The sequence below is a fragment of the Meles meles genome, chromosome 4 (assembly GCF_922984935.1).
Source record: "Meles meles chromosome 4, mMelMel3.1 paternal haplotype, whole genome shotgun sequence".
NCBI lineage: Eukaryota > Metazoa > Chordata > Mammalia > Carnivora > Mustelidae > Meles > Meles meles.
The window spans coordinates 55,589,107-55,616,260 of record NC_060069.1 but is presented as its reverse complement, the minus strand read 5'-3'; the positions used below and the strand labels follow the sequence as shown (position 1 = coordinate 55,616,260).

At 37.7% G+C, this 27,154-nt stretch overlaps 1 protein-coding gene across 3 annotated transcripts in view; it reads left to right on the top strand.

The window, feature by feature from the left end:
• The window catches only part of KLHL24 (kelch like family member 24), a 47,831-nt gene that overhangs the window by 742 nt on the left and 19,935 nt on the right, over positions 1-27,154 (top strand). Inside the window, exons 2-4 of one of the 3 annotated variants that reach the window (XM_046002114.1) lie at positions 4,157-4,287; positions 5,788-5,850; positions 14,044-15,020. In XM_046002114.1, coding sequence (XP_045858070.1) covers positions 14,101-15,020 — 920 coding nt within the window. In that variant the 5' untranslated portion in view covers positions 4,157-4,287; positions 5,788-5,850; positions 14,044-14,100. The remainder of the gene's footprint in view (positions 1-4,156; positions 4,288-5,787; positions 5,851-14,043; positions 15,021-27,154) is intronic. The other 2 variants (XM_046002115.1, XM_046002116.1) reach the window with 2 other exon arrangements.

Sequence of the window (27,154 nt, the reverse complement as noted above, 5' to 3'; positions counted from 1 at the left end):
AGAGAAGCCCCATTAAAGCAGTTGCGAAATGTGCCAGGCACCGTCACCTGACCGTTACCCCCGCCCCCACCCCCCGCGAGCCTTTGTTTACCACGGATGGCGGCCGAGCCAGCGCCGGGAACCCGGCCCTAGAGCGACCGTCCCCGGGGAGTCGGGGCGGGCGGGGGCGCAGGCTTTCAGCCGGCAGAGTCTCCGCCTAACCTCCCCACCTTCCTACCAGTCCCGGATGCGGATTCTTAATTTAGTTCCTAATGTTCCCGCCCCCAAGTTCTGGACACTCGAGGCGCAGAAGGTTACCACAGCTGGGATTGGGCGCCTGCGGCGGACTGCGGGCGGGACGACGGGGCAAGTTCCGAGTGTTTATTGGCGGGTGTCTAGTCGCTGTGCCTTTAGCTGTTCTCCCCCGCCCCCTTGAAGGTGATCTGGAGGACGCGCGACAACGCGCGCTCTCGCCTCTGGTGTCGCTGCGGCCCAACTGTAGCTAGCGGCGCGCGTTCCCGCGCGGAAGGACTGGAGTTTTAGGACGAGCCACCCTGTTGTCCCTCGGTGACCGCCGCCGTTTCTGCCCGAGCCTTAGGCAGTTCTGGGACTGCCGCGGACGGGAGCCGCGGCCCGCCCTTCGAAGACCGGAAAATTAGCCCCTTTAACTAGTGTCGTTTTATTACCGAGATGGTGGGAAGTTCTCTTGCGAAATTGTCTTTGCTGGTTCTGTAAACAAGGTTTAAGTAGCGAAATAAGGACTTTAACGCCGTATTTTAGGATGCCTCACCCCTGAGGCAATGACTATTCGCAATTGAGTTTAGTGGTTAATCACTTGCTTCCAAGCAAGTTTTTAAGAATTACGCTTAGTATTTGCAGCTATAGCCTTTTAGGCCCACCAGAGTTTGATTTTTATAAGGAGTGTAAAATAGATTTAAAATCTGCCTCGAGTCGACCAAGATTAAAATTAGAATTTTACTTTTAAAAAATATATAGCTTAGGGGCTCCTGGGTGACTCAGTGGGTTAAAGCCTCTGCCTTTGGCTCGGGTCATGATCCCAGAGTCCTGGGATAGAGCCCCGCATCGGGCTTCCTGCTCAGCAGCGAGCTTGCTCCCCACCCCACCCCACCCCTCGCCTGCCTCTCTGCCTACTTGTGATGTCTGTTTGTCAAATAAATAAATAAAATCTTTAAAAATATATTTAAAATATATATATATATATAAGTTTAGGATATTTTACTAAAAGTTAAGTCTTCTATACCGCAGTTTAGATGAATTTTTTTTTCAGAGGACTGTGGCACACTCATGTATTTACCCCGTGGTAATTCAACATTTGAGTGGATTTCAAATGTATTTTTAAAATTGTAAATTAAGAGGACATTAGTAAAATCTCCAAGAAAATATGCAGTTTGCTTAATTTCATAAGTTAACAGCGTAGTTGGGCTTTATCAGATTTTTTTCCCCGTAAATTTGTAGGAATTCACCCAAGACCTAACGTATATTTGCAGAAGGTAGATGGAGTTTCCTGGGTGAAGCAGGAACTGAATATGAACAGCTCTCATTTGTTACGCATTCTTAATATATTTTTAATATTCAAGTGGAGATGACTACACCAGCAGGGGAGCTTCTGTGATCCCAAACTGTCTCATCACTTGTGCATTGAGGGCACTTAACATATCTAAAGTGCAAACTGCAAACCTCTAACCTTTTTTTAAAATCAGCAGTCAGAAGCCTGCTTATCTAGACAAAGCCTGTAACTTTGTCTCAGAACAGGAAAAAGAAATGAGTTAAGGCTCTTAAGCTTTAATTTAAACTTTCCTAGCTTTTGTTCAGGTTGCTAAAACCTTAATGCTTAAAAAAAAAAAAAAATCCTTGTTTTTCTGCCATTTCATTAAAACCCAAAAGTCAAGCCTGTGAAAAATAAATACAATTAAATAAATGACAGCCGTTATTTTTGTATATACTTTAAAAAAAAAAATCTGTACACTCCACCTCTTTAATGACTGGGACTTTTTTTTTTTTTTTTAACTTCTTTATTTGGCAGAGAGAAAGACAGGGAGAGCAGGAACACAAGCAGGGGGAGTGGGAGAGGGAGAAGCAGGCTTCCGGCTGAGCAGGGAGTGGGAGGCCTCAGCTGGGCTCAATCCTAGGACCCTGGGATCATGACCTGAGCGGAAGCCAGATGCTTAACGACTGAGCCACCCAGGTGCCCCTGTATATACTTTTACCTGGAAATTTGAGACATCCTTTTTCAATAAATATTTAGGTATGGACTGTATGCTGACAAATGTAAACAAAATAGCCTTATAAGTATATTCATCTAACTAAATGAAAATACGTTTTATATGATCCTAATTTTGTGACTGAAACAAAATGTGGCCATCTGACAACTTGATATTTTAAAACCTTTATTCTTTCTTCTATTAAAAAGACAATAGCTAAACTTTTAATTGATGAGTTTGTCATTCTGCCTAAATTCATCACCCAGAGGTTTATAATTTTTCAGCATTTGGCACATCTTAAAGTCTACTAAATTGATGTTTAAAAGTGATTAGGCCTGGGGCACCTGGGTGGCTCAGTTGGTTAAGTGTCTGACTCTTGATTTCAGCTCAGGTTTCCATCTTGGGGTTGTGAGTTCAAGCCCCACACTAGACTCCATGCTGGGCTTGGAGCCTACTTTTAAAAAGAGTGATTAGGTTTTACTCTTTACTCAGTAGTTTCTAAAAGTTATTTCTGTAAATAATTTCTGTTACCCCTAAGGTAAATAAAAATCACTAACAAAGATAGTTTTATACATAGAGAAGTCATCCAAAATACTAGATCTTAAACTTGGTCTGGTCGAGTGGCAGAGCAGAAGGTAGTGTCCTTGCAGATTTAATTTGATTTTAATATGGAACAATATATTAAATACCATGTTTCTAAAAGAAACATGTTAGTAGGGTAAAACCAAATGACATTAAGTCTACAGGTTAAGTCTAGTGAGAAGCATGAATAGGCTCAATAGGCAGCTTGATAGTAGGTGTGATGTTTGATAATTAACATTGTTTTTCCTCCTTTGTGGGTTGGGGAATATTAGTACTCAAAAGTTTTAAGGCAAGGGAGAGAAACACTGAATGGAGATATTTGATTTTTTTGTTCTGTGAATTAAGATCATATTCTTTTTTAGTTACAGAACATATTGTTAAGCCTGACACATTGTTTAAGCACTGCTAAATTTTTCATCATTAGACACTTATTTTTTTTCTATCATTAATAAGAATGTATTCACCATTTGAATTCTAGGCAACAAAGGATAACCACTTGTTGCTCTAATTCTAGGGAAAGAAATTTAAGTGTCAGTTGGTTTCTCCCATCCAAGTACTAACCAGGCCCGACCCTGCTTAGCTTCGAGATCAGACGAGATCGGGCGCGTTCAAGGTGGTATGGCTGTAGACAATGTGTCAGTTGGTTTCTGGTGTCTGATGGTAAATATGTTCTTGGTTCAACATTTAAAATGTTGAAAATAACATCTTGTTTATTTACTGTTTCTAAAATTATTTTTTATTTAGCTGAATAAAATAAGCATTTATTTAGCTATGTAAAATAAACTCTTCTTCCTCCCCTCAAAAGAACACCTTGAAGACTGGACTTTAAATAATGAATTTGTAAAACTTGGTTCAGTTTTACAAATGCTCCCAAAGTAAAACTTTAAATTAAAATTTTAAGAGTGTAAATTTATAGTTTTTAAAAAGTCATTAAATAGAATGGTTCAAATAGATAAATTAGCTTTTGAGAAAATCGGGTGATAGTATTTGAAATGTATAAAATGTATAAAAATATATAAAAACTGCGTGATTTTATGTAGTACCATGTTAAGTATAATTTTCTAGTCATTTTTAAATAATGGACTTACTATGTTGTACTTTTCTGGCTTTCTTTTGCTTTATATCTATATAGCTTTATATTAAAAATAAACCTCTTCTTGGTTAGTCTTCTCGTTGCTGTTTTCTGCACTCAAAGTTAAATTTGCGAAAATGTAGTGTAGAGCATAGTATGTGACAGTTCACTATCACTAGTTGTAGGGACCACATTAGTGAAAATGTTGGTTTCCTTTGCTATATGGTATGTATTGTCTTAAAAGCTCCTCCTTAATCCACACAATCTTTAAGACTGATGGTAATTTCTTTATTTTGTATAGGAGTCCTGCATTCTAAAGAAAAATTAAGCTTGGTTGCAGTACAGCTACATTCTAGATTAATTCTGATATTATAACTCCTTTGGGCTTTGTACACTGACCTTCTCTGTCCTTTGTCTTTACCTATTAGGTTGGTAAGTATTTCCTTAAAACTCCACTCAAAATGCCCTAGTGAATTGCCTTGCCCTTCTACTCCTTAAGGTAATAATTCTAGACCAAGTCAATCATGAGAAAAATCTATTCCAATCTGTGTTTTCTACTAGCAAAACACTAAAAATTTGAATCTATTTTAGTATCAGTTCTGGAGTAGTTGTTCTTCTCCTTTTTTTGTTTGTTTGTTTAAATAAACTGTATACCCAGTGTGGGGCTCAAACTCACAGCCCAGAGATCGAGTCACATGCTCTGCCTAGACAGCTAGGCACCCCAGCCCTATAGAGTCTTGAACTGGATCTGAATCCAGTATTTATGATCCCAGTGCCAGACAGAAAAACATTTCTTCAGTTGACTTGGATGCCTACATTGGCTCAGGATTTTATTGTCCATTGGGAAAAACGCCACTTACTTAGCTAGGATTAACAATCTCCTAAGTTGAAATATTCTTTACCAGGGGTACACACAAGTTATACTTACTTCTGGGAGTAAGGAAAAATTCAAAATACTTTTAGTTTACAGTTGTAGCATTATCAGGGCATAGAGATGTGTTTGTGTACATATGTAGGGAAAAATGAGTTGTTCATATCTTGGTTTTTATGATCAACTTTTTTTTATTTTCCTTTTTAATACTTTATGAGTTCTGTTTGTAGATATCTGGGCCAGACACCAGAACCACTTGTGTTTAATTACTATTGCTGTTCTCTGCACAGTTCAGCATTCTAGTACTTTCTCTTAAGCATTCCTCTCCTTTCCATCCACCAAAAGAAAAAAAAAAATAACTGTGCTGAATTAGTTGGTTTCCACAGGTACTAAGTTTATAAGGTTTAACAAAGCAGAAGAAATAATATATATTAATGTATTAAAATACATGTATAATAATGCATTTATATATTCTAAAATAATTATTTGAGAGTCTATATGGATAATCTAGATAACTAAGGATTAAAAACTAATTTTTTCTTGAACTACCAAGAAATTTTCTGGTTTTCTTAAACTGATTCCATAGTTTTATAATACATAATGACTAAACTGTCAATTTTTGTAGTATTGATAGACAAACTCGGAATTATTTAATGGCCCCAAACTCAGATGAGACCTCAACTACCAGCCACTCTTCAAGTAGCCATTGTGGAATAGTCACAGGATATATGTTTTGTCATCTCAGTGCCACCAGTTAGCTTGCTATTGACACAAATCTTTGTTTACTCATCTTTCAAGAAACTTTACTCCAAGATAATATTGTCAAGTAAGGAAGTTGACCATTAAGGAAACTAATTTGTGTGTAAAAGAGCATAAAATTATTAATTTGCTTTAAGGAATTGTTATTCAGTAATGATTTCCTATGCAAAAGTAAACTTTTAAACTATGTAGAAGTCAGGAACTGAAGGCTAAAAACTTCTTTAACATATTAGCAAATAAGGCCAACTGTGCTTTAAGTGATTAGTATCCGATAATATATTGCTGTTCTCCATTTATTTTAGGTGTGGAAATTAAAGCAACACAAATATTTTGACTGGGGATTTGGTCAAACAAATGCTAAAAAGGTATTATTTATATTATATTTACATTTATAATATTTATAAAATACCTAAGGGGTGCCTGGGTGGCACAGTTTGGTTGAGTGTCTGACTTTTGATTTTGGTTCAGGTTGTGATCTCAGGGTCCTTGAGATTGAGCCCTGTGTCAGGCTGTGCGTTCAGTGAGGGGTCTACTTGGGATTCTCTTTCTCCCATCCCTCTACCCCTCCCACTTGTGTGCTCTCTCACTCTCTCTCAAATAAATCTTTTTTTTTTTTTTAAGATTTTATTTATACATTTGACAGACAGAGATTACAAGTAGGCAGAGAGGCAGGCAGAGAGAGAGAGAAGAGGAGGAAGCAGGCTCCCTACCAAGCAGAGAGCCCGACGCGGGGCTCGATCCCAGGACCCTGGGATCATGACCTGAGCGAAAGGCAGAGGCTTTAACCCACTGAGCCACCCAGGCGCCCCTCTCTCAAATAAATCTTAAAAAAAGAAAAACACAACTAAATATTGTTACTGGAGAATCGAAACCATTTTCCTTTCTTTAACCAGGGATTACTTCAGCCAGTCAGAGTATTGGGTAACAATTCTATCCTCAAGATCATAAAAGAAAACAGTCCCTCTTCTACATTTTTCTATAGCCTTAGAGATATTAAGTAAGTTCTCCTCATTTTTCTGAGACATGGGCCAAAAATAACTTTAAATCTATCTAGCAGTCAGGAACTAGGTCTACAACATGCACAAGTTCTGCAGTTGGAAATAAACCCTAAAGTACCTTTAACCAGAAAAATCCTTCTGTTAAAAATCTTCCTTTCAAGTGAGTATTGCTTCAGGAATAAAGCTCCTGAAGAAATAAGGGAGGGAAAGAAAGATACTAGCTTTTCTAGAAAAATCATGCAACTGGCAGTCAGACGCTGACATGACAGTCTGATCACCCTTGCATTTGCTACCTTTATCCAGATAAAACTTTGTCATTGTATTTCTTTGGAACAAACATTTTCCCTCTTACTTTGTTTAGAGATGCTTATTTAGTTGCTTACTTTTTCCTGAAAGGAATGATGATGCTTTGATATTTGTTAAATTTTTAGAAGAATTCTACCTGTAATTTATGTTTTGTTTGCTTGATTGTATATAAATTCATTTATTATAAATCTTGAACCTATATTAGATACTGTACCCTGAGATGTCATTAAACTAGTCTTTACATTTTCAACCATTACTAGTTAAAATAAAATACTTTGTGTAAAATGGGAAAACAAAAGCTGGTAAATTAAATCTGGAAGCCCAAAAGGTACACTTTGAAATACTTCTCCTATTTCTAAGATCTTCTTGCATGAATTATTTACCCTGTCATCAACAGGAAGAGCTTACATTTCGTGTTGTGAACACTGGTTAATGGGAGAGTTGTCAGAAAGTCTAGCAAAAGTGAGGATATACAAAAAGCGAGGCCAAAGCTGCTTGGAAGGAAACAGCCCAGATCTGTTTAGATAGCCTTCCCACGTACAAAGCAGTAAACAAGTATCTTGTTGCTGTTGAATACTTTGTAATAGCAGCAGGTGATTTTATAGCTGTTATAATCCAGGATTTTCAGTTTTCCACTGGGCGAAAGCAGTGGAAGACCTCTTGTCAATAGTCAAGGAACCAGCTAGGAGAATAAGAGGCAGAAAATAGCATGAAAAGACAAACCCTTAACTCCTATAAAGGTCTAATCAGCCTTATATTAATACATAACTTGCTCAATCTATTATCTCCAAATTTATCAGATAGAGATACTAGATAACAAATACCAGACACAGTAAGATTATTGGATATAGAAAGCAGAGTATCTTTTCACTTGTTTTCTTTCTTGTCCCTTTTAGCCAAAAGGGAAATTCTTAGTCCTTACAATATGTTATTTTGTTTTGCATTTTGTTTGTATTCTGTTGCATTGTTTTGCTTCATTTAAGCACTGAGAAGGGATGTCTGGGTGGCTAAGTTAGTTGGGCATCTGACTCTTGATTTTGACCTGGGTCGTGATATCTTGTCTTTGTGGGATTGCACCCTGCTTCTGGCTCTGAGCTCAGCGCAGTTCTGCTTAGGATTCTGTCTCTTCCTTTCCCTCTACCCCTCCCTTGGCTCATGAGCTCCTGCCCCCACAAAATAAGTGAATAAATTTTTTTAAAAAACTTCAAATACTGAGAGAACAAAAATGTAGAACAGAGAAGGCATAAAGTTGAAGATTTTTGTTGACAGTAATGCCAATAATAATATCACTAGTCAAAAACAATAATTTGTGATTTTTTTTTTAATCTAAAACGCAGTAAGAATTTAAGTAAGCTGATTTGAAGATAAATTCTTTATTTGGGAAGCTGTTTTGTGACTGATTCAACCATAATTTGAATTTAACTTGGTAAAGCATTAAGGTTAAAATAAGCTCTATTCCATATCATATTTATTTATATTCATTATAATCGAATGGTTATCACTTGTGATATTACGTGCTTTGAACTTTTTTCAGTTTCAGCAACAATTGGCATTCAGGCACAGTAGTGATCTCTCATCTATGGGAGATATGTTTCTGTGTATTGAACCATTACTGAGATAACTTCATGTTAAAAGTGTATTTGAGGGGCACTGGGTGGCTCAGTCAGTTAAGCGTCTGCCTTCAGCTCAGGTCATGATCTCAGGGTCCTGGGATCAAGCCCCGCATCAGGCTCCCTGCTTTGTAGAGAGTCTGCTTCTTCCTCTCCCACTGCCCCTCCCCGGCTCGTGCTCTCTCTGTATCTCTCTGCTCTCTCTCAAATAAATAAATAAATAAATAAAATCTTTTTTTTAAAAAGTGTATTAGAGATATGTGCACATGTCTGGGAGCTTGCAATTTAGAAGTGAATTTTTTTGACAGCGAGAGGGCACGAGCAAGGGGAGCTACAGCAGAGGGAGAAGGAGATGCAGGCTCCCCGCTGAGCAGGGAGCCTGATGTGGGGCTTGATCCCAGGACACTAGGATCATGACCTGAGCCGAAGGCAGACACTTAATGACTGAGCCACTCAAGTGCCCTATAAGTGAATTTTTACGTTTTAACCCATGTATATGTGCATGTATATGTGGATAGCACACACTTGCAACCATAACCCAAGAAGTTGAATGACCTACAATAAGGCAAACTTGAACTCTCTAGTCAGGAATATCTCCAGAGAGATGGGAGGAAACATCTCCCTTTTTTTTAGTTCTTGATAATACATTTAATACATTTATGTTCTTTAATACATTTTAAAATATTTTAAACTCATGTAATTTTATTCATTTAGGTATTAAAATGAACAAAAAAAGATTTTTTTAAAAAGCTTTTCTTTTAAAATTTTATATATCTGGCAGAGAGAGAGAGAAAACGAGCACAAGCAGGGAGAGCTGCAGGCAGAGGGAGAAGCAGTCTCCCTGCTGAGCAAGGAGCCCAATGAGGGACTTGATCCCAAGACCCTGGGACCAGGGCCCAAGCCAAAGGCAGACGCTTAACTGACTGACCCACCAGGTGTGCCTAAAACGAACAAAAGAAGATTTTTATTCTTAGGTAAATCTGTTACCTAAAACCTCCAAAACATAATTAGATTACAGTTCAAAATCTGGCTTTCTAGGACCATAACGTATGTGTAGACAAATATTTCCTCAAATTTAAGAAAGACTAATTTTACTAAGTATCCAGTAATTGACATTGCTCCAAAAACCAGTTATTCATAAACATTCTCTTAGGTTTATTTTTTTTTTCTCTCTTAGGTTTATTTTTACTTGTGTGTTTATTTAAATAGGCCTTCTACATGAGTTTCCACTGCTATCTAACAGTTTCATTATATTATAAACTTTGTTATACATTTAGAAAATAATATATAATATTTGAATACTTAAAACTTTCTGTTTGTTTTCTTAAACTTAGAAGTGAGGTTAAAAATTATCCCGGTCATGGGGCGCCTGGGTGGCTCAGGGGTTAAGCCTCTGCCTTCAGCTCAGGTCATGATCCCAGAGTCCTGGGATCGAGCCCCGCATCGGGCTCTCTGCTCAGCAGGGAGCCTGCTTCCTCCTCTCTCTCTCTCTGCCTGCTTCTCTGCCTACTTGTGATCTCTGTCTGTCAAATAAATAAATAAAATCTTTAAAAAAAAAAAAAATTATCCCGGTCAGTCTTTCGCCTCCTTTACAAATAGTTCCTGCCTATTTAGAAAAATCTGTCTTAATCCTGTGTATAAAGTCCTAAGGCTATAAACAACTTTTCTTGTTAATTGTCATAACAACCTCATAAGATTGTTGAGAGTTTTAAATTAAATCTGTATGAAGAATTTAGAAAGTTGGGGCACCTGGGTGGTTCATTGGTTAGGCATCCAACTCTTAGTTTTGGCTGGGGTTGTAATTTCATGGGTGGTTGAATCAAGCCCTGTGTTGGACTCCACACTGAGAGGGGAATCTACCTGAGAATTCTCTCCCTCTGCCCCTCCCTCTTCAAATAAATAAATCAATCTTACTTTTTAAAAAAGATTTATTTATTTATTTAAGGGAGAACAGAGGAGGGGCAGAGAGAGAGGGACAGAATCTCAAGCAGACTGTCTACTGAGAACCCCTTGTGGGGCTCTGTGACCCTGAGATCATGACCTGAGCCAAAATCAAGAATCCGTTATTTAACCAACTGAGACATCCAGGCACCCCAATAAATTAATCTTTAAAAAAGAGAGAGAGGGAAGGCTGGGTGGCTCAGTTGGTTAAGTGACTGCCTTTGGCTCAGGTGGTGATCCTGGAGTCCCTGGATGGAGTCCCACATCAGGCTCTCTGTTCAGCACGGAGTCTGCTTCTCCTGACCCTCCCCTTCTCATGTTCTCTCTCTCTCTCTTTCAAATAAATAATCTTTAAAAAAAATAAAGAAGAGATAATTTAGAAAGTGCCAGGCACATAGCAGGCAGTTTTTAAAAAAGATTAGTGTTCTTTTTTTTAATGTATTTAGGGAAATATAGCTCCCATGGCATCATCAAACCAGTTAATACGCAATTAGTACACAGATTTGGCTCTTAATAGTTCCTATAGCCTTACTTGGTAGATTTCCAAGAACTTCCTTAGTTTTAGCCAGAATTCTTGGAACCAAAATGACCCTCCTTTGGTCATTTTAGGACTTTTTAAATCCACATGAACACAATAGGAATGTCCCTATTAGCATACTGCCTCTGAATCCCCACCTGGTGCTCGATCTCAAATAAAAATAGTGTTTATTTTACTTGCATCTTTATTCCATTTGACTGATAACATTGAATTTTTTTCTGACTTTATCTGCAAAATTAGGAGATGAAGAGAGGGATGGAAGAGAAAGGATTTTGTACATGCAAACATTTAGGTGTCCTTCAAATGTTATTACAACCAGGTACTTTTCCCTACTAATTAGAATAGCCTGGTGTACATCTGCCCAGGGAAAATCCTATCACTGGGACTTCAGAAAGATTAAGTGCTGATTTATATGAAAAGGTAAAAAATATTTAATAGAACCTTAAATGGGAACTGTCTATACCAGTGTGGTATCATATTGCCTGTGCTACCTTATTAATCTTTTTGTGAATATGCTTTGTCTCAACTGATATTAAAAAAAAAGCAACTCAGCAGCAATATCTAGTAATATCCTACATCTCTGAAAACCATAGGCTAAGCACAGTATTCTAGCAATGGTAGACACACAATAAACATTTATTGATAATGTTAGAAAATGGAAGTGACAAGGTTAAATACACTCAGTGAAGGAATTGATGAAAGTTGGAAGTATCTAGTGAATATTGTAACTAGGGTATCTGGGTCATTAGAGTGATGAGAAAAGAAGGCAAATGTAAGAACAAATTAGGGGGCGTCAGGGAGGCTCAGTCGGTTAAGTGTCTGCCTTCAACTCTGGTCATGATCCCAGGGTCCTAGGAATGAGCCCCAAATCGGGCTTCCTGCTCAGTGGGAAGTCTGCTTGTCCCTCTGCCTCCCCAACTTGTGTGCATGCACTCTCTCTCAAATAAATAAAATCTTGAAAAAAAGAATAAATCAATATGAAAGAGAATATAATAGCATGAGTTCCTTGGTTTTGGTATTTCATATTTTCTTATTTCACGTAAGGATTTTTAAAATGGGGTACAATATAATATGTGAGGGTTATACAGAAAACAGGCTGTTTTGGTTTTTTTTTTTAATTTATTTTTAGAGAGAGAGTGCATGTATGCACATTCATGAGTACGGGGATGGGCAGGAAGAGAGAATCGGTCAAGCAGACTCCCTGCTCAGCTTGCCCTGGCTCAGTCTCAAGACCCATGAGATCATGACCTGAACTGAAACCAAGAGTCAGTGGCTTAACCAATTGGGCTACCCAGGAGCCCCACAAAACACAGTTCTAAATTTAGTTTGTTAACTCTCGAGTCTCCATTTTATTTGTGGCTTGTGAATGTAGGATGTCATTTCATTTGGGGGTTATCTTTGATCTTCTTAAACCTTCATTAGGCTTAGTTAAGCCTGGATATCTGTTGAAATATTTCAGAAGGAAGCTGGGACCTTTAGAAGCAATTGTGTGTGTGAGATTATTAGAGCATGGGAATAGTTGAGAGTTACTCTGAGTGCTCGTAAGCCAGTTACAGATACATTTTGGACCACATATTAATTTATGGAGATGTGAAAAGAGAGTGGCAGCGGAAGAACCACATTAAAAATCAAAACTTAAAGAGAATTGATAGCTATAGCCCATTGCCTCAGTCCGTTGGCTCAGTCAGTTTACCTATTCATCTTCATTCCTGAGAGAAGTTTGGGAATGTTTCTTATTAGTGAAAGGGAGAAGGGCATAGATACATGTGTTTTAAAGATCTCAAAACAAGATACTGCATATTTATAGTGGAAACTGGGTGAAATAGAGGAAACCAGAAGGTAGATAAATCACTTAACATTTTGGCACATGTGCCTCCTTTTTTCTGTCCCTAAGATACACTGATAACATAATTTTTTCTATTTTGAGCATATGTTTTATGATCTGCTTTTCACTTATTATCTGATTAATAAGTCCCCCTGTCATTAAATAGTCTACATAATTTTAAATGGCTGTATAGACTGTCTTCAGTCATTAAGATGTAGTGTGGTTTAACTCATCTCCTATTGTAGGGCATTTAGATTGTTATAAGTATTTTCCATTAATAGAGCATTGAACATCACTGTAGATAAATCTTTCCACATATCCCCATTTCCTTGGGATAGATTGCTAGAAAGGGACTTGCTGGTCAAACAGTCCACATTTAAAAAAAAAAAAAAATCTCTGTACCCAACATAAGGCTCCAATTTACAACTACAAGATCAAGAGTCACATCCTGTACTGACTGAGCCAGCCAGGAGCCCCAGTACCCATTTTTTTTTTTATAAGATTTCATTTATTTATTTGACAGAGAGAGAGATCACAAGTAGGCAGAGAGGCGGCAGAGTGAGAAGGAGAAGCAGGCTCCCCGCCGAGCAGAGAGCCCAATGCGGGGCTCCATCCCAGGACCCTGAGATCATGACCTGAACCGAAGGCAGAGGTATAACCCACTGAGCCACCCAGGCGCCCCCGCCAGTACACATATTTTTAAAGTCTACTGATAGATATAACTGAATTCTTCTCTCACAATACTATATTAAGATAATATAATATAAATAAACATTTATATTAAGATTCTGAACGTGGGGGCTCCTGGGTGGCTCAGTGGATTAAAGCCTCTGCCTTTGGCTCGGGTCATGATCCCAGGGGGTCCTGGGATTGAGCCCCGCATCGCTCAGCGGAGAGCCTGCTTCCTCCTCTCTCTCTCTGCCTGCCTCTCCGCCTACTTGTGATCTCTGTCTGTCAAATAAATAAATAAAATCTTTAAAAAAAAAAAAAAAAGATTCTGAATGTGGTCAAATTCTTTGTCTTATAGCACTCAAACTTAACTCTGCAGTCAGTAGATACAACCCTGTTGTATAAAAGGGGAGAAAGAAGTTGTTAGTAATTCAAAAAGTATATAGTACTTTTGGGGGGTGGGCTTAAGAAGTACTATTGCAAATTATACCCATAATGTGAATTTTTGTTTGTCAATTCTTATTAAAAAGAGATAGTACTCTGTACTCCTTATAAGATACATTAAGTATGTGATTTTATTGTAATGTTTACATCAAAATGAGACTATGTCGTTTCAGTGCTGAATTTTTTATACATTGAAATGTTTTCTTTTTTTTCCCCCCTATTTTTAGTCACATAAAGAAGAGCCTTAACATTTCTCAACAATTATATAGTCAACTGATGTAACAATGGTACTAATATTGGGACGAAGACTAAACAGAGAGGATCTTGGGGTTCGTGATTCCCCAGCAACTAAGCGTAAAGTTTTTGAAATGGACCCTAAATCTCTGACAGGCCATGAGTTTTTTGACTTCTCTTCAGGATCATCCCATGCTGAAAACATACTCCAGATATTCAATGAATTCCGAGACAGCCGCTTATTCACAGATGTCATCATTTGTGTGGAAGGCAAAGAATTTCCTTGCCATAGAGCTGTCCTCTCAGCCTGTAGTAGCTACTTCAGAGCTATGTTTTGTAATGACCACAGAGAAAGCCGAGAAATGTTGGTTGAGATCAATGGTATTTTAGCTGAAGCTATGGAATGTTTTTTGCAGTATGTTTATACTGGAAAGGTAAAGATCACTACAGAGAATGTACAATATCTCTTTGAAACGTCAAGCCTCTTTCAGATTAGTGTTCTCCGTGATGCTTGTGCCAAGTTCTTAGAGGAGCAACTTGATCCTTGTAACTGCTTAGGAATCCAGCGCTTTGCTGATACCCATTCTCTCAAAACACTCTTCACAAAATGCAAGAATTTTGCATTACAGACTTTTGAGGATGTGTCGCAGCATGAAGAATTTCTTGAGCTTGACAAAGATGAGCTTATTGATTATATTTGTAGTGATGAACTTGTTATTGGTAAAGAGGAAATGGTTTTTGAAGCCGTCATGCGTTGGGTCTATCGTGCTGTTGATCTGAGAAGACCACTGTTACATGAGCTCCTGACACATGTGAGACTCCCTCTGTTGCATCCAAACTACTTTGTCCAAACAGTTGAGGTGGACCAATTGATCCAGAATTCTCCTGAGTGTTATCAGCTGTTGCATGAGGCAAGACGGTACCACATACTTGGGAATGAAATGATGTCTCCAAGGACTAGGCCACGCAGGTGAGAGAACTATTTATAAATGAATACAACATAATTAACAAAAGTTTTTATTTTTTAAATATTTTTAAACCTCCTGAGTGAAATCTCAGTGTAGTCATTTATATGCATTGTCTACATATGGCTTTCCATAATTTAAGATTTGTTTTGGATTACATAAATCATTAAAATTTCTCTCCCCCTCAAAAAAAAATTTTTTTTTAAAAGTCTTTCTCAGCGAAGATCAGATTCAACACTATCATTCTTTGTTATTCTGAGCTGTGAAAGGTTATTGCAAAGTGTCTTCCCAACTGTGAACATCTCAGCATATTTCTGCTTATTTCTCTTAATCTTTGTAGGATCCCAAATAATCCCACTTTTCTTTCTAAAGGGTCTTTGTATATAAAGTAGACTAAAGACTGTGGTAGACTCAGACTCTCTTGTACTGCTTCTGCATATAAAAAACAATTGGCAGGGGTGCCCAGTTGACTTGATTTCAGCTTAGGACGTGATCTCAGAGTCATGAGATCAAGCGCTGCATTGGGCTCTGCACTCAGTGGGGAGTCTGCTTGAGATTCTCTCTCTCCCCCAAATAAGTAAGTAATCTTTAAATAAAAAAACAAAAAACTCGGGGTCTTGGGATCAAGCCCCACATTGAGCCCTGCATCAGGCTCTCTGCTCAGCGAGGAGCCTTCTTCCTGTTCACTCGCTCTCTGCCTGCCTCTCTGCCTACTTGTGATTTCTGTCAAATAAATAAAATCTTAAAAAAATAATAACAACAACAAAACCACACACACACACACACACACGGCAAATTCACAGACTTCCTTTTTTCCTAACAGGCAACTTGAAATATAAAGGTGAAGTAAGTAAACTAGTATATATTGAGTGGATTCTTGATGTAAAACCCAGGTTTCAGATCTCTTCTTTTTTTTTTTTTTAAAGATTTTATTCATTTATTTGACAGAGATCAGAAGTAGGCAGAGAGGCAGGCAGAGAGAGGGGGTGGGGGGGACGCAGGCTCCCTGCTGAGCAGAGAGCCCAATGCGGGACTCGATCCTAAGACCCTGAGATCATGACCTGAGCTGAAGGCAGAGGCTTTAACCCACTGAGCCACCCAGGCGCCCTTCAGATCTCTTCTTATTGCCACAGTTACTTAATGTCAATCTTAATTTTTAAATTTTTTTCTGATTATAAAAATCATATCACCATTAGGGAGAATTTGGAAAATATATTTAGAGGTAGGAATTCAATTCAATATTAGACTTGTATCTTTTTATAGTGCATTATTTCAGTAAAACAGATTTTAATTTATAAGCTATAGAAAAATAATTATGTTAATACTTGAAGGAATAATATTAAATGTACTATACTGTGACTAAGCGAGAAATGGCTATTGTGAGAAATATAGTAAAGAATCTTTCAGGATGCCTGGGTGGCTCAGTTGGTTAAGCATCTGCCTTCTGCTCAGGTCATGATTTCAGGGTCCTGGGATCGATTCTCACATTGGGCTCGTTGCTCATGAGGGAGCCTGCTTCTCCCTCTGTTTGCTGCTTCCCTTGCTGTGCTGTTTCTCTCATGCTCTCTCTCTCTCTCTCACAAATAAAATCTTTTAAAAAAAAGAAAAAGGGAACCTAATATTTTTCTAACAAAGCTAATTTGTTTAAATTGGGGTAAAAAACATATGGCATAAATTTGTTATCTTAATTTTAATAATTGTACCACTCAGTAGTGTTAAATATATTCACATTGTTGCAAAACTGGTATTTTTATTTTCTCATATCATCTCCACTTTTCCTATAAATTTATTAGAGCGTAGCTCTCAAACCAAAATTTTAGCTTTGCTTTTGATTATTATTGTTTTGGGATGTGATTAAAATTCAGCATATGATGAGATAGTATGTCTTTAAAATCTTCACTAGTTTGAATATAGAAAGATTTAATCTGTTTCCTCATATGTAAAGTGAGAATGATAATAAATAGTACTTACCTCACAGGTTCTGCCATTGAAACTTTTTTTTTTTTAAAGATTTTATTTATTTATTTGACAGAGAGATCACAAGTAAGCAGAGAGGCAGGCAGAAAGAGAGGGAGAAGCCTGCTTCCTGCTGAGCAGAGCCCGATGTGGGGCTCCATCCCAGGACCCTGAGATCATGACCCAAGCTGAAGGCAGAGGCTTAACCCACTGAGCCACCCAGGCTCCCCTGCCATTGAAACTATTAAATGCAGTAATTCTTAAGGTACTTCTCATCGAAAGTGGTGCATAGAAGTTATTAAAAATTAATAGCTTTTATTATTTATATAGTGTAGTGTAGGTCTGACCCACTTAAGGAAACTCCCAGGGGTGCCTGGTTGGCATGGCTGGTTAAGCATCCAACTCTTCGTTTCAGTTCAGGTCCTATCTCAGGGTCTTGAGATCAAGCCCTGAGTGGGGCTCCTCTCTTAGCTCAGAGTCTGCTTAAGACTCTCTTTCCCTCTCCCTCTACTCCCCCACCTCACATGTGCACTCGCTCTCAAATAAATAAATAAATCTGTAAAGAAAACTATCAGTACTTGACAGTCTGAACTTTTTTTTAAAGATAGATTTATTTATTTATTTATTTATTTATTTATTTATTTATTTGGCACAGAGAGGTCACAAGTAGGCAGAGAAGGAGGCAGAGAGGGAGGGGAAGCAGGCTCCCTGCTGAGCAGAGAGCCGAATGCAGGCCTTGATTCCAAGACCCTGAGATCATGACCTGAGCCGAAGGCAGAGGCTTAACCCACTGAGCCACCCAGGCTCCCCCCAATCTGAACTTTTATATATTAGATACAATATTGTGTAATTATTATCATAAAAAATTAATACTTCTTTGTATTAAGATAGAGCACATTTTTTTCTTCAAAGTCAGCTGACTTTAGTGAAAAATAATTGCTTTGTAAGAAAGAAATGTATTTGACTCTTTTTTAACAAAGGACAAAAAGAACAGAATTTTATTACATAAATACACTAATTTTTTTTAAGTTTTTAAAAAATTTTTTTTAATAAAGTTTTTTTTTTTTTAAGATTTTATTTATTTGACTGAGAGACATCACAAGTAGGCAGAAAGGCAAGCAGAGTGATGGGGGGAAGCAGGCTTGCCGCTGAGCAGAGAGCCCGATGCAAGGCTCGATCCCAGGACCCCGGGACCATGACCTGAGCCAAAGGCAGAGGCCTTAACCCACTGAGCCACCCAGGCACCCCTAAGTATTTTTTTTTAATAAAGATTTTTATCTATTTATTTGACAGACAGAGATCACAAGTAGGCAGAGAGGCAGGCAGAGAGAGGGGGAAGCAGGCTCCCCACTGTGCAGAGAGCCCGACGCAGGGCTTGATCCCAGGACCCTGAGATCATGACCGGAGCCGAAAGCAGAGGCGTAACACACTGGGCCACCCAGGAGCCCCGGTTGCTTTTTTTTTTTTAAGGGCTGTTAAGAAACATGAGCTGAGCTTAAAAATACGGGTTTTGTTTTTGGTTTTTTTTTTTAAGATTCTGTTTGTTTATTTGACAGAGACACAGTGAGAGGGGCAACAGAAGGAGGGAGAGTAGGAGAGGGAGAAGCAGGCTTCCCACTGAGCAGGGAGCCCCATGCGGGGCTCGATCCTTGGACCCTGGGATCATGACCTGAGCCAGAGGCAGCCTCGTAAGGACTGAGCCACCCAGGTGTCCCAAGACCAGGATTCTTAAGTGTATTGATTAAGAATGCTGAACAGAGGGTGCCTGGATGGCTCAGTCGGTCAGTTAAGCTCTGCCTTTAGCTCAGGTCATGATCTCAGGTACCTGGTATCAAGTCCCTCATGGGGCTTCCTGTTCAGCAGGGAGTCTGCTTTTCCCTCTGCCCCTTCCTCCTGCTCACTTTGCTCTCTCGCTCTTTCTCAAATAAATAAAATCTTTAAAAAAAAAAAAAAAAGGATGTTGAACAGTTTTGGGGCTGTTCCAGAACTTTTCTGGAAACACAGTATCCCTCTAAGGGGAAAAGTGTGTGTTTTATTCAAACAGACTCGTCCCCTTTTAGCAGACAGAATGGCTTTGGGTCAAATAGGGCTAATAATAACTTTCCAGCATGTATCTCCTATAGACACACAGGATTAGAATTAGGAACCAAAGGATGTATGTTGTAAAATCAAGTAAGTTATTAACATTATTTATAAAAATATGACCTAAATGAGATCAGATTGCCCTCTAAAGGTAATTAATTAGGCTTAGACAATACATAGATAATTTTCTACTTTGCTTAAGTATTTGATTTGTAAAAATGTATTTTACATCCAATTTGTAAGAGAGTCAATCCATTTCATACAGTGAAACACATCTGTATGTAAGATTTCGATGTTATCTTTCTTTAGGAGGCAAGTAGGAAAAAAACAAACTACAGTTATATTGAGCTTGCAGACTGTTGTGAATATAATAGAAGGTACTTATTTTATGTAGGCATTGCATAAGGAATATAAAGATAAATCCTTTGTTTTACGACTCTTATCATCACCTCCTGTTCCTTATATTCCTTCACTTACCTGTTACTGCATATTAGTGCCAGTCACTAGGAATTTCATTATCTGAACAATGTGTATTGTTTGTCAGGTTCTCATCTTTCTGAGAAATTCCAAACTTCTTTGAAAGAGGAGTGACGTCTCCACTTCAACTACAGTTCACTCCTCTGCTTCCCCTCCAGTCACTTAGCTGAAACTCCTCTCAATCAGGCCACCACTGACCTTCTATTTGTTATTTGTTAGCCTCTTTTCAGTCTTTATTCACCTTGATCTCTCTTTAGGATTTGACTTTATCAGTTGCTTTTCTTTTTCTTGAAAGTCCTCCCTTAGCTTCTGGAACACCATTTCCTCATGGTCCTCTTCAACTGCTCTTTTTCCATTTGATCATTCTGTATCTGGCCTTTGAAATGTTGATAGTCCCCTTGGTTCACACCTCTCTGTCTTGCCCTGTATCCCATCTTCCTAGGTGATCTCATCTGTTCTCTTGATTTTAATTACCATACATGTTATTGGCTATCAGACCTAGAACTCTAGCCCAGACTTTCTCTTTCATTTATTCATCCATTCATTCAGCCAGCTTTTAAAAATTAATTTGTTTGCTTATTTTATTTATTTTTATCTCAGGACACAATAACATAGTGTTTATTGTTTGTTTATTTTTGTTTATTTTTACCTCAGGACACAGTAACATAGTGTCGGGTTATTTAAAGCAATAACATAGGCTAAATAACATCTCACTTCAAGTTAATAATATTTCTTTTGTATTAACTAATACCCAATCTATTCATATTTCCCCAGTCTTTCTTTAATGAACCTTGATCCAATTCAGTACCACTCATTGCATCTGGTTATTCCCATGAAGTCTCTAAATCCAGAACAGTTTCTTTTTCATGATTTTAACTTGTTGATGGGCAAGTTGTCCAGAAAAATAGTCCACCTTCTGTATTAGGTTGCTGCCTTATGCTGTCACTTAGCGGAATTTAGCTGTGTTTTCTGAAAACTGGAAGTTAGCTCTATAAGCTTCCACTTAATGGAGATAAGTTAAATGTTTTTGGCTAGAATTCATCCTAGGTAATGTGTATATTGTATTGCATTACATTAGGAGACATACCATATCTGGTGTTCCCACCATTAGTGATACAAAGATTAACTCTGGATTAGGGTGATAACAGCCTGTTACTATCACTGTTAATTAGGTTATAGTCCTCACATCAACCAATATTTCTTCAGTGTTTATCCTGTGCCAAGTTCTCCACAGTTCAATCCATACTGAATATTCTACCTATACATACCCACATGTCTCTTAAATAAGAGAGAAAACCTCAACATGTTAAAAACAGAGTATGAGTGGTGCCTGGGTGGCTCAGTTGTTAAGGGTCTGCCTTCGGCTCAGGTCACGATCCCCAGGGTCCTGGGAGTGAGCCCTGCATCAGGCTCCCTGCTTGGCAGGAAGCCTGCTTCTCCCTCTCCCCCTGCTTGTGTTCCCTGTCTCGATATGTCTCTGTCAAATAAATAGATAAAATCTTTTAAAAAAAGAAAAAGAAAAAAACAGGATGTGGTAGCGATTACCTAGAAAGAGGATATGGGCTCATCTAAGAGCACAAAAGCTTTGGTAATCTGCACTCTCAGTTGTAAACTCTTGGGAGAAAAAACAGTAGAAATCAATCATAGGAGCAAATCTTACGAATAGTTGTCTTTTGATTAATATATATTATGCAACTTTAAATCTCTGTACTACTAAATAATAACTATTTTTAAATAAATGACGAGTGTAAGTATCATGATGTGTTCAGAGTCCTAGCTTCAGAATCAGGTCTGGATTGGGATGTGGCTCCATACAAATAGTTAATACCATGACCTTAGACAAAACATTTTAACTTCTGTATCAATTTTCTTACCTGCAAAATTAAGCATAATACCACCTTGTAAGTTTGTGAGGATTGGAAATACGATATGAAAAGTATATAACCTAGTATTACACACAAAAATGCACAATAAACATTTTTGCTGGTTTCATAAAGAAAATAATCAAAATACATTGTAAATTTTTGCTCTACTTTTACAGAATAGGAAATTTGGTTTGAAAGAGAGATATGCTTGATATCAAATGGTTTATTTTAAGAATAATTTATTCAGTTCTGTGGGAAAAAATGATGCTCTTTGCCACATTCCATTGAGCAACAGAGATAGCTAAGATTTAATAAGCTTGTCATTTTGAGGTTGGAATTAAGTACTTTTCTAATACTTTCTACTACCTCTTGTCTAACAATCAGTTACTATATAATGAAAATTATGTCTGTAATGAAGACAAAGTTCAAGCTCCTATTGAAAACCAGTAAGAACATGAAGATTATAATTAAGATTTTTTTTTTAAGGGGCACCTCGGTGGCTCAGTTGGTTGAGCAACTGTCTTATGCTCAGTTGATGATCCTGGAGTCCCGGGATCAAGTCCCACATAGGGCTCCCAGCTCCACTGGGAGTCTGCTTCTCCCTCTGACCTTCTCCCCTTTCATGCTCTCACTCACTGTCTCTCTCCCAAATAAATAAATAAATCTTCAAAAAAAAAAAAAAGATTTTTTTTTAAAGATTTATTTATTTATTTGACGAGAGAAAGAGAGCACAATCGGGGAGTGGCAGGAAGAGGGAAAAGCAGGCTCCTGCTGAACAGAGAGCCTGAGGTCTCAAGACCTAACCCAAAGGCAGATGCATAACCAACTGAACTATCCAGGTGTCATTCACTTTTATTCTTAACTCAGACATTTTCCATGAACGTATACATGTAAGTTTCCCTCTACCTGATCCCTGATATATCAGTTCTTCCCAAAGGATACCACTGTTAACCAGTTTCTTGAACTCCTTGAAAATATTCTTTGTGTGTATATAATCTAGGTGTGTGTGTATACGCACACATACCTCCCTGCTTCTCTTGATACATTCAGTTCTGTGCCTTGTTTTATCATTTATAAGTATCTTGGAGATTATTCCACATCGACACATACAGATATTTAAGCCAGTCTATTCACCATATTCTTTTACTATGGACAAATCACCAAGTGGGAAGTCAAAGTTTTCAAAGGTTGTTTTGTAAGCATGGAATCCAAACAAAGGGAATTAGTAGATCTTTAGAACTAGAGTCCTCTCAGCTAATACAGCTTAAGGAAGTCTCACCCACCATAAAAATACTCTTATCAAAGAACCAGTAATGTTCAGGTTAGCTAAGATTCTCTTTCCCTTAGACAAGAACTTGAATGGGCACAGGAGATGTTTGTTCTTGTAAGACCTTCTGTGATTACTTTTTCATTCATTTACTTACTGCTTTTGTGATTAACCAGTCCCTCTTTTGATATATAGTTCTTTTTTATTTTTATTTATTTTTAATTTTTATATATTTATTTGACCGAGAGAGATCACAAGTAGGCAGAGAGGCAGGCAGGGTGGAGGGGTGCGGGGGAAGCAGGCTTCCCTCTGAGCAGAGAGCCCAACCTGGGGCACGATCCCAGGACTCTGGGATCATGACCTGAACCGAAGGCAGCAGCTTAACCCACTGAGCCACTCAGGTGCCCCTAGTTCTTTCTTTAGATATATTAATACATTAAGTTTAGTAACTGTCATACCTTACAGACTAGAGAGCCTAGTCTGTCATACCTTACAGACTAGAGAGAGGCTCTCTCTCTTAGGGCTTCAAGTCTCATATCTCTATTCTAGTTAATTATTTTGTTTGATGGCTCAGTTTTCAGATATTTTTAAGTCTTGGAATGGTGAATAGATTATATTACTAATATCATTCCTTTTTTCTTCCAGTTTCCTGCTATATGGAAACAATGGCTTTCCTATTGTGCTTTTTAAATACATTCAGTTATTCTTCCATTAGCCATTAACCATTCCCGTGACCCTTTTTATTGATGAGAATGAGTCTGGCCTATCTCTGGCATATTTGGCATTAATAATAACTCTGTTATTTCAGCCAACAAGTCCTGTATTTTGCCTTTTGAGTTTGTTTGGTTTTTTTAGATTGTTAAAATATATTTATTAGAGAGCACACAGGGGGAGGACTAGAGGGAGAGAATTATTTTAAATCTTTCACATAAATTAAAGAATGTAATCTTTTAATTTGATCTTTTCTTTAATTCATGATAAAAGAGGATGGTGATTTTTTTTAAAAACAATATTTGCCATAGTGAAAAAAAAAAGGATAATTTAGTTTTAATACTTTCCCAGGAACAAATGGTAAGATTTAATACTAAAACAGCAAATATTTTTTATTTTATCACAGCAGAATCAGGATTTTCACTTTAAAGCATTAATAAAATAATGTTCACTCAAAAATAGATTGAACTAGGGTATCCAGACTTTTATTCATCCTATATTATCATCTTGACTGTCTTTTTGTTCCAGTTGCCATTATTAGCTAGAATAACATTTCCTTTCAGGCGGTCATCTCCCTGCCTTAGATAAAAGTTTTTCCAACCTCAAGAAATAAAGAATAACTTCTAAGAAAGATTTATTTACTTTAGAGAGCCCTCATGCAAGCATGAAGAGGGGCAGAGGGAGAGAAACTCAAGCAGACTCCCCAGTGATCTGGGAGCGCAGTGCAGGGCTTGATCCCACAACCCTGAGATCATGACCTGAGCCAAGACGAGGAGTCAGTCATTTAACCAACTGAGCCACCCAGGCATCCCTAAAAATAACTTTTGGTGGATTCACAGTCTTTAATGAGAACACCAGGCCTGTCTCTAATTAAGTTAAAAGCCATTTGGTTGCAAATAAGACCTTTAGTACAGGCAAAACTACCAGTTTATTGATCTTTTCAGATAAAAACACATTTCCAGTAGACACTGAAAAGATCCTTTATTTAGTGGGGCTACTTGTTTTAGCCATTAGTTTTTGGTGCTATTCTCTCTTCTTATTCAAAGGTAGAAAAACAGACAACATACGTTTATTAGGCTAAGAAGTCTTGAAAAAAGCAAGCAAGTTTAAGCCAAGAGAAGCTATAAAATAAATCAAATGTGGGACAGCTGAGTGGCTCAGTTGGTTAAGTGTCTGACTCTTGGTTTTGGCTTAGGTTGTGATCTTAGAGTTTTGAGATTGAGCCCCATGTTGAGCCTGATGCTGGGTGTGGAGCCTGCTTAAGATTCTCTCTCCCTCTGACTTGCCTGCCCCCAAACTGTGATGCCCTTTGCTCTCTCTCTGTCTCTTCAGAAAAAAATAAGTAAAAATAAAATGTTATAAGGAAAGTGTATAAAACATAATTCTTATAATATATAATAGTTACCTTGATTTCATATTAAAATAATTGGGAGTCGTTGAACCCTAGTGACAGTATTTAGTAACTTTTGATTAGTCAATAAGTAAGGCTTTGAGGAAAATCACATGGATTTGTTTTAGACGTATTTTAAGTATAATTTTAGGAAATGGTAATTTTAGGAAGTGATACTTTTATGGAAAGAAGGATAAGTTAGTTATACCAAGTATTTGGTGTTACTCTCAATTTACTTTAATAGTTTCTTTATGGAATTAATGTGGAAAATAGTATTGATAATATTTCAGTTCTTCTGATGATGTCTTACTATATACTAGATTAGGGTTATATGATTTGCTAGGTTCCTTAAAAGTAATTTTTATTACATCTGTGAATACGGTTTTTTTCTACAGTATATTGTTCTGATTTTATAAAGGAAAAGTATACCTGCCCTGGAACAGGTAAATGATTATTAGTTGAAAAAGCTATGAGTAAATGTAGCTGGAATATAGTATCTTTGTTAAAGTGACATACCAGTAGTGCTTAATTTTTTTTTCTAGTGTAATTGTGAAACATCATACTGACTAAAACTACAAATTAGTGTTCCGATGTGGTCTTTTTTCCTTCTACATTTAAGTTAAGAGAAGAGGGATTGTTAGCATTTTGCATCATGAGATTAAAATTGTAGCAACCATAAAATGTAGTTATAGGACCTTTTTCATTTCAGTTGTATTTGTGAAAAAATATAAAAGTCAAATAATTTTACAATTACAAGCTTTCCATTGAGCCTTATGAATAATAACAAAATCTTGAATAAGGTTTTAGCTTTTCCTGTATCTGTCCTAACAAAAAAAATTTTTTTTAAAGATTTAACTTACTTATTTGACAGAGAGAGAGAGACAGCAATAGAGGAAATACAAGCAAGGGGAGTGGGAGAGGGAGAAGCAGTCTTCCCCTCCACCCCCAAGCAGGGAGCCTAATGCAGGGCTCGATCCCAGGACCCTGGGATTATGACATGAGCCGAAGGCAGACAGTTAACAACTGAGACACCCAGGCACCCCAACAACATATTTTTTTAAGGTTTTTTTTGTTTTTTGTTTTTTTAAGATTCTATTTATTTATTTGACACAGGGAGAGATCACAAGTAGGCAGAGAGGGGGAAGCAGGCTCCCTGCTAAGCAGAGAGCCAGATGTGGGGCTCGATCCCAGGACCCTGAGACCATGACCTGAGCTGAAGGCAGAGGCTTAACCCTCTGAGCCACCCAGGTGCCCCTAAAGGTTTATTTATTTATTTATTTATTTGACAGAGAGAGAAAGAAAGCACAAGCAGGGGGAGGGACAGGCAGAGGGTCCACAGAGCGGGGAACCCAATATGGAGCTCAATCCTAGGACCCTGGGATCGTGACCTGAGCTGAAGGCATAACCAACTAAGCCACCCAGGTGCCCTGTATCTATCTTAAATTTCAACTATGAAATAAAAGAAGTCCATGATTAACATAAACCTTAGGATTCTCTTAATGCTGTAAATGTTGTTTTTTCCACTCTGAAAATAGTTCATGCTCATTATCATTGTGGAAATTTGTGTTGATAGAAAGAAGAAACCACACTATCCAGAGATAACCATCATTAGCCTTTGGTGGTATAGGTATATTCTTTCCATACACATTTTTTACATAGTATTGATCAGACCTTCTGTACAGTTTTTGGTCTTGCTTTTTTTCCTTTAAAATTCTTTGTTATAAACTCTGTTAACACTTTAAGTGATTGCTCAGTGTTTTGATTTGGATTGCTTTAATGTACTTAACTTTAAAAAACTATTTTAAGAAATAGTTTCCAAACAAATACATACACTCCTTTAAAGGGTACTTAGATTATACTATGAATTAGTTTTTTTAGAACTAGCAATCTGGGGTGCTTGGGTGACTCAGTATGTTAAGCATCTGACTTCAGCTCAGATCATGATCTCGGGGCCTTAAATCAAGCCAAGCCTCTGCATTGGGCTCCCAGATAAGCAGGGAGTCTGCTTGTCCCTTTTCCTCTATGCCTCCTCCTGTTCTTGTTCTTTCTCTTAAATAAATAAATAAAATCTTCAAAAAAAAAAAAAAAAGAACTAGCAAGCTTATGAAAAATCACCATTTTTCTTCATTATCTTACCTTAGTATGGCTGCACACATCTGAATTACTACAACATTACCTTTGGAAGTCATCCTTACTATTACCAGGATTCCAGTTGAGTTAGGTAGGATCTTTGGAATGCTTTATATTTTTAAGGCAAAACTGATAGAAAAAAAATACCCATAGAAATTTTCTGTGGAAAACAACATCACTAAATCCCTTGCAAATGTCTCTCAAAGTCTCTCAAAATATCTCTCAAAATCCTTCTCAAAGTCTTTGGCAGCCTGTGTTATT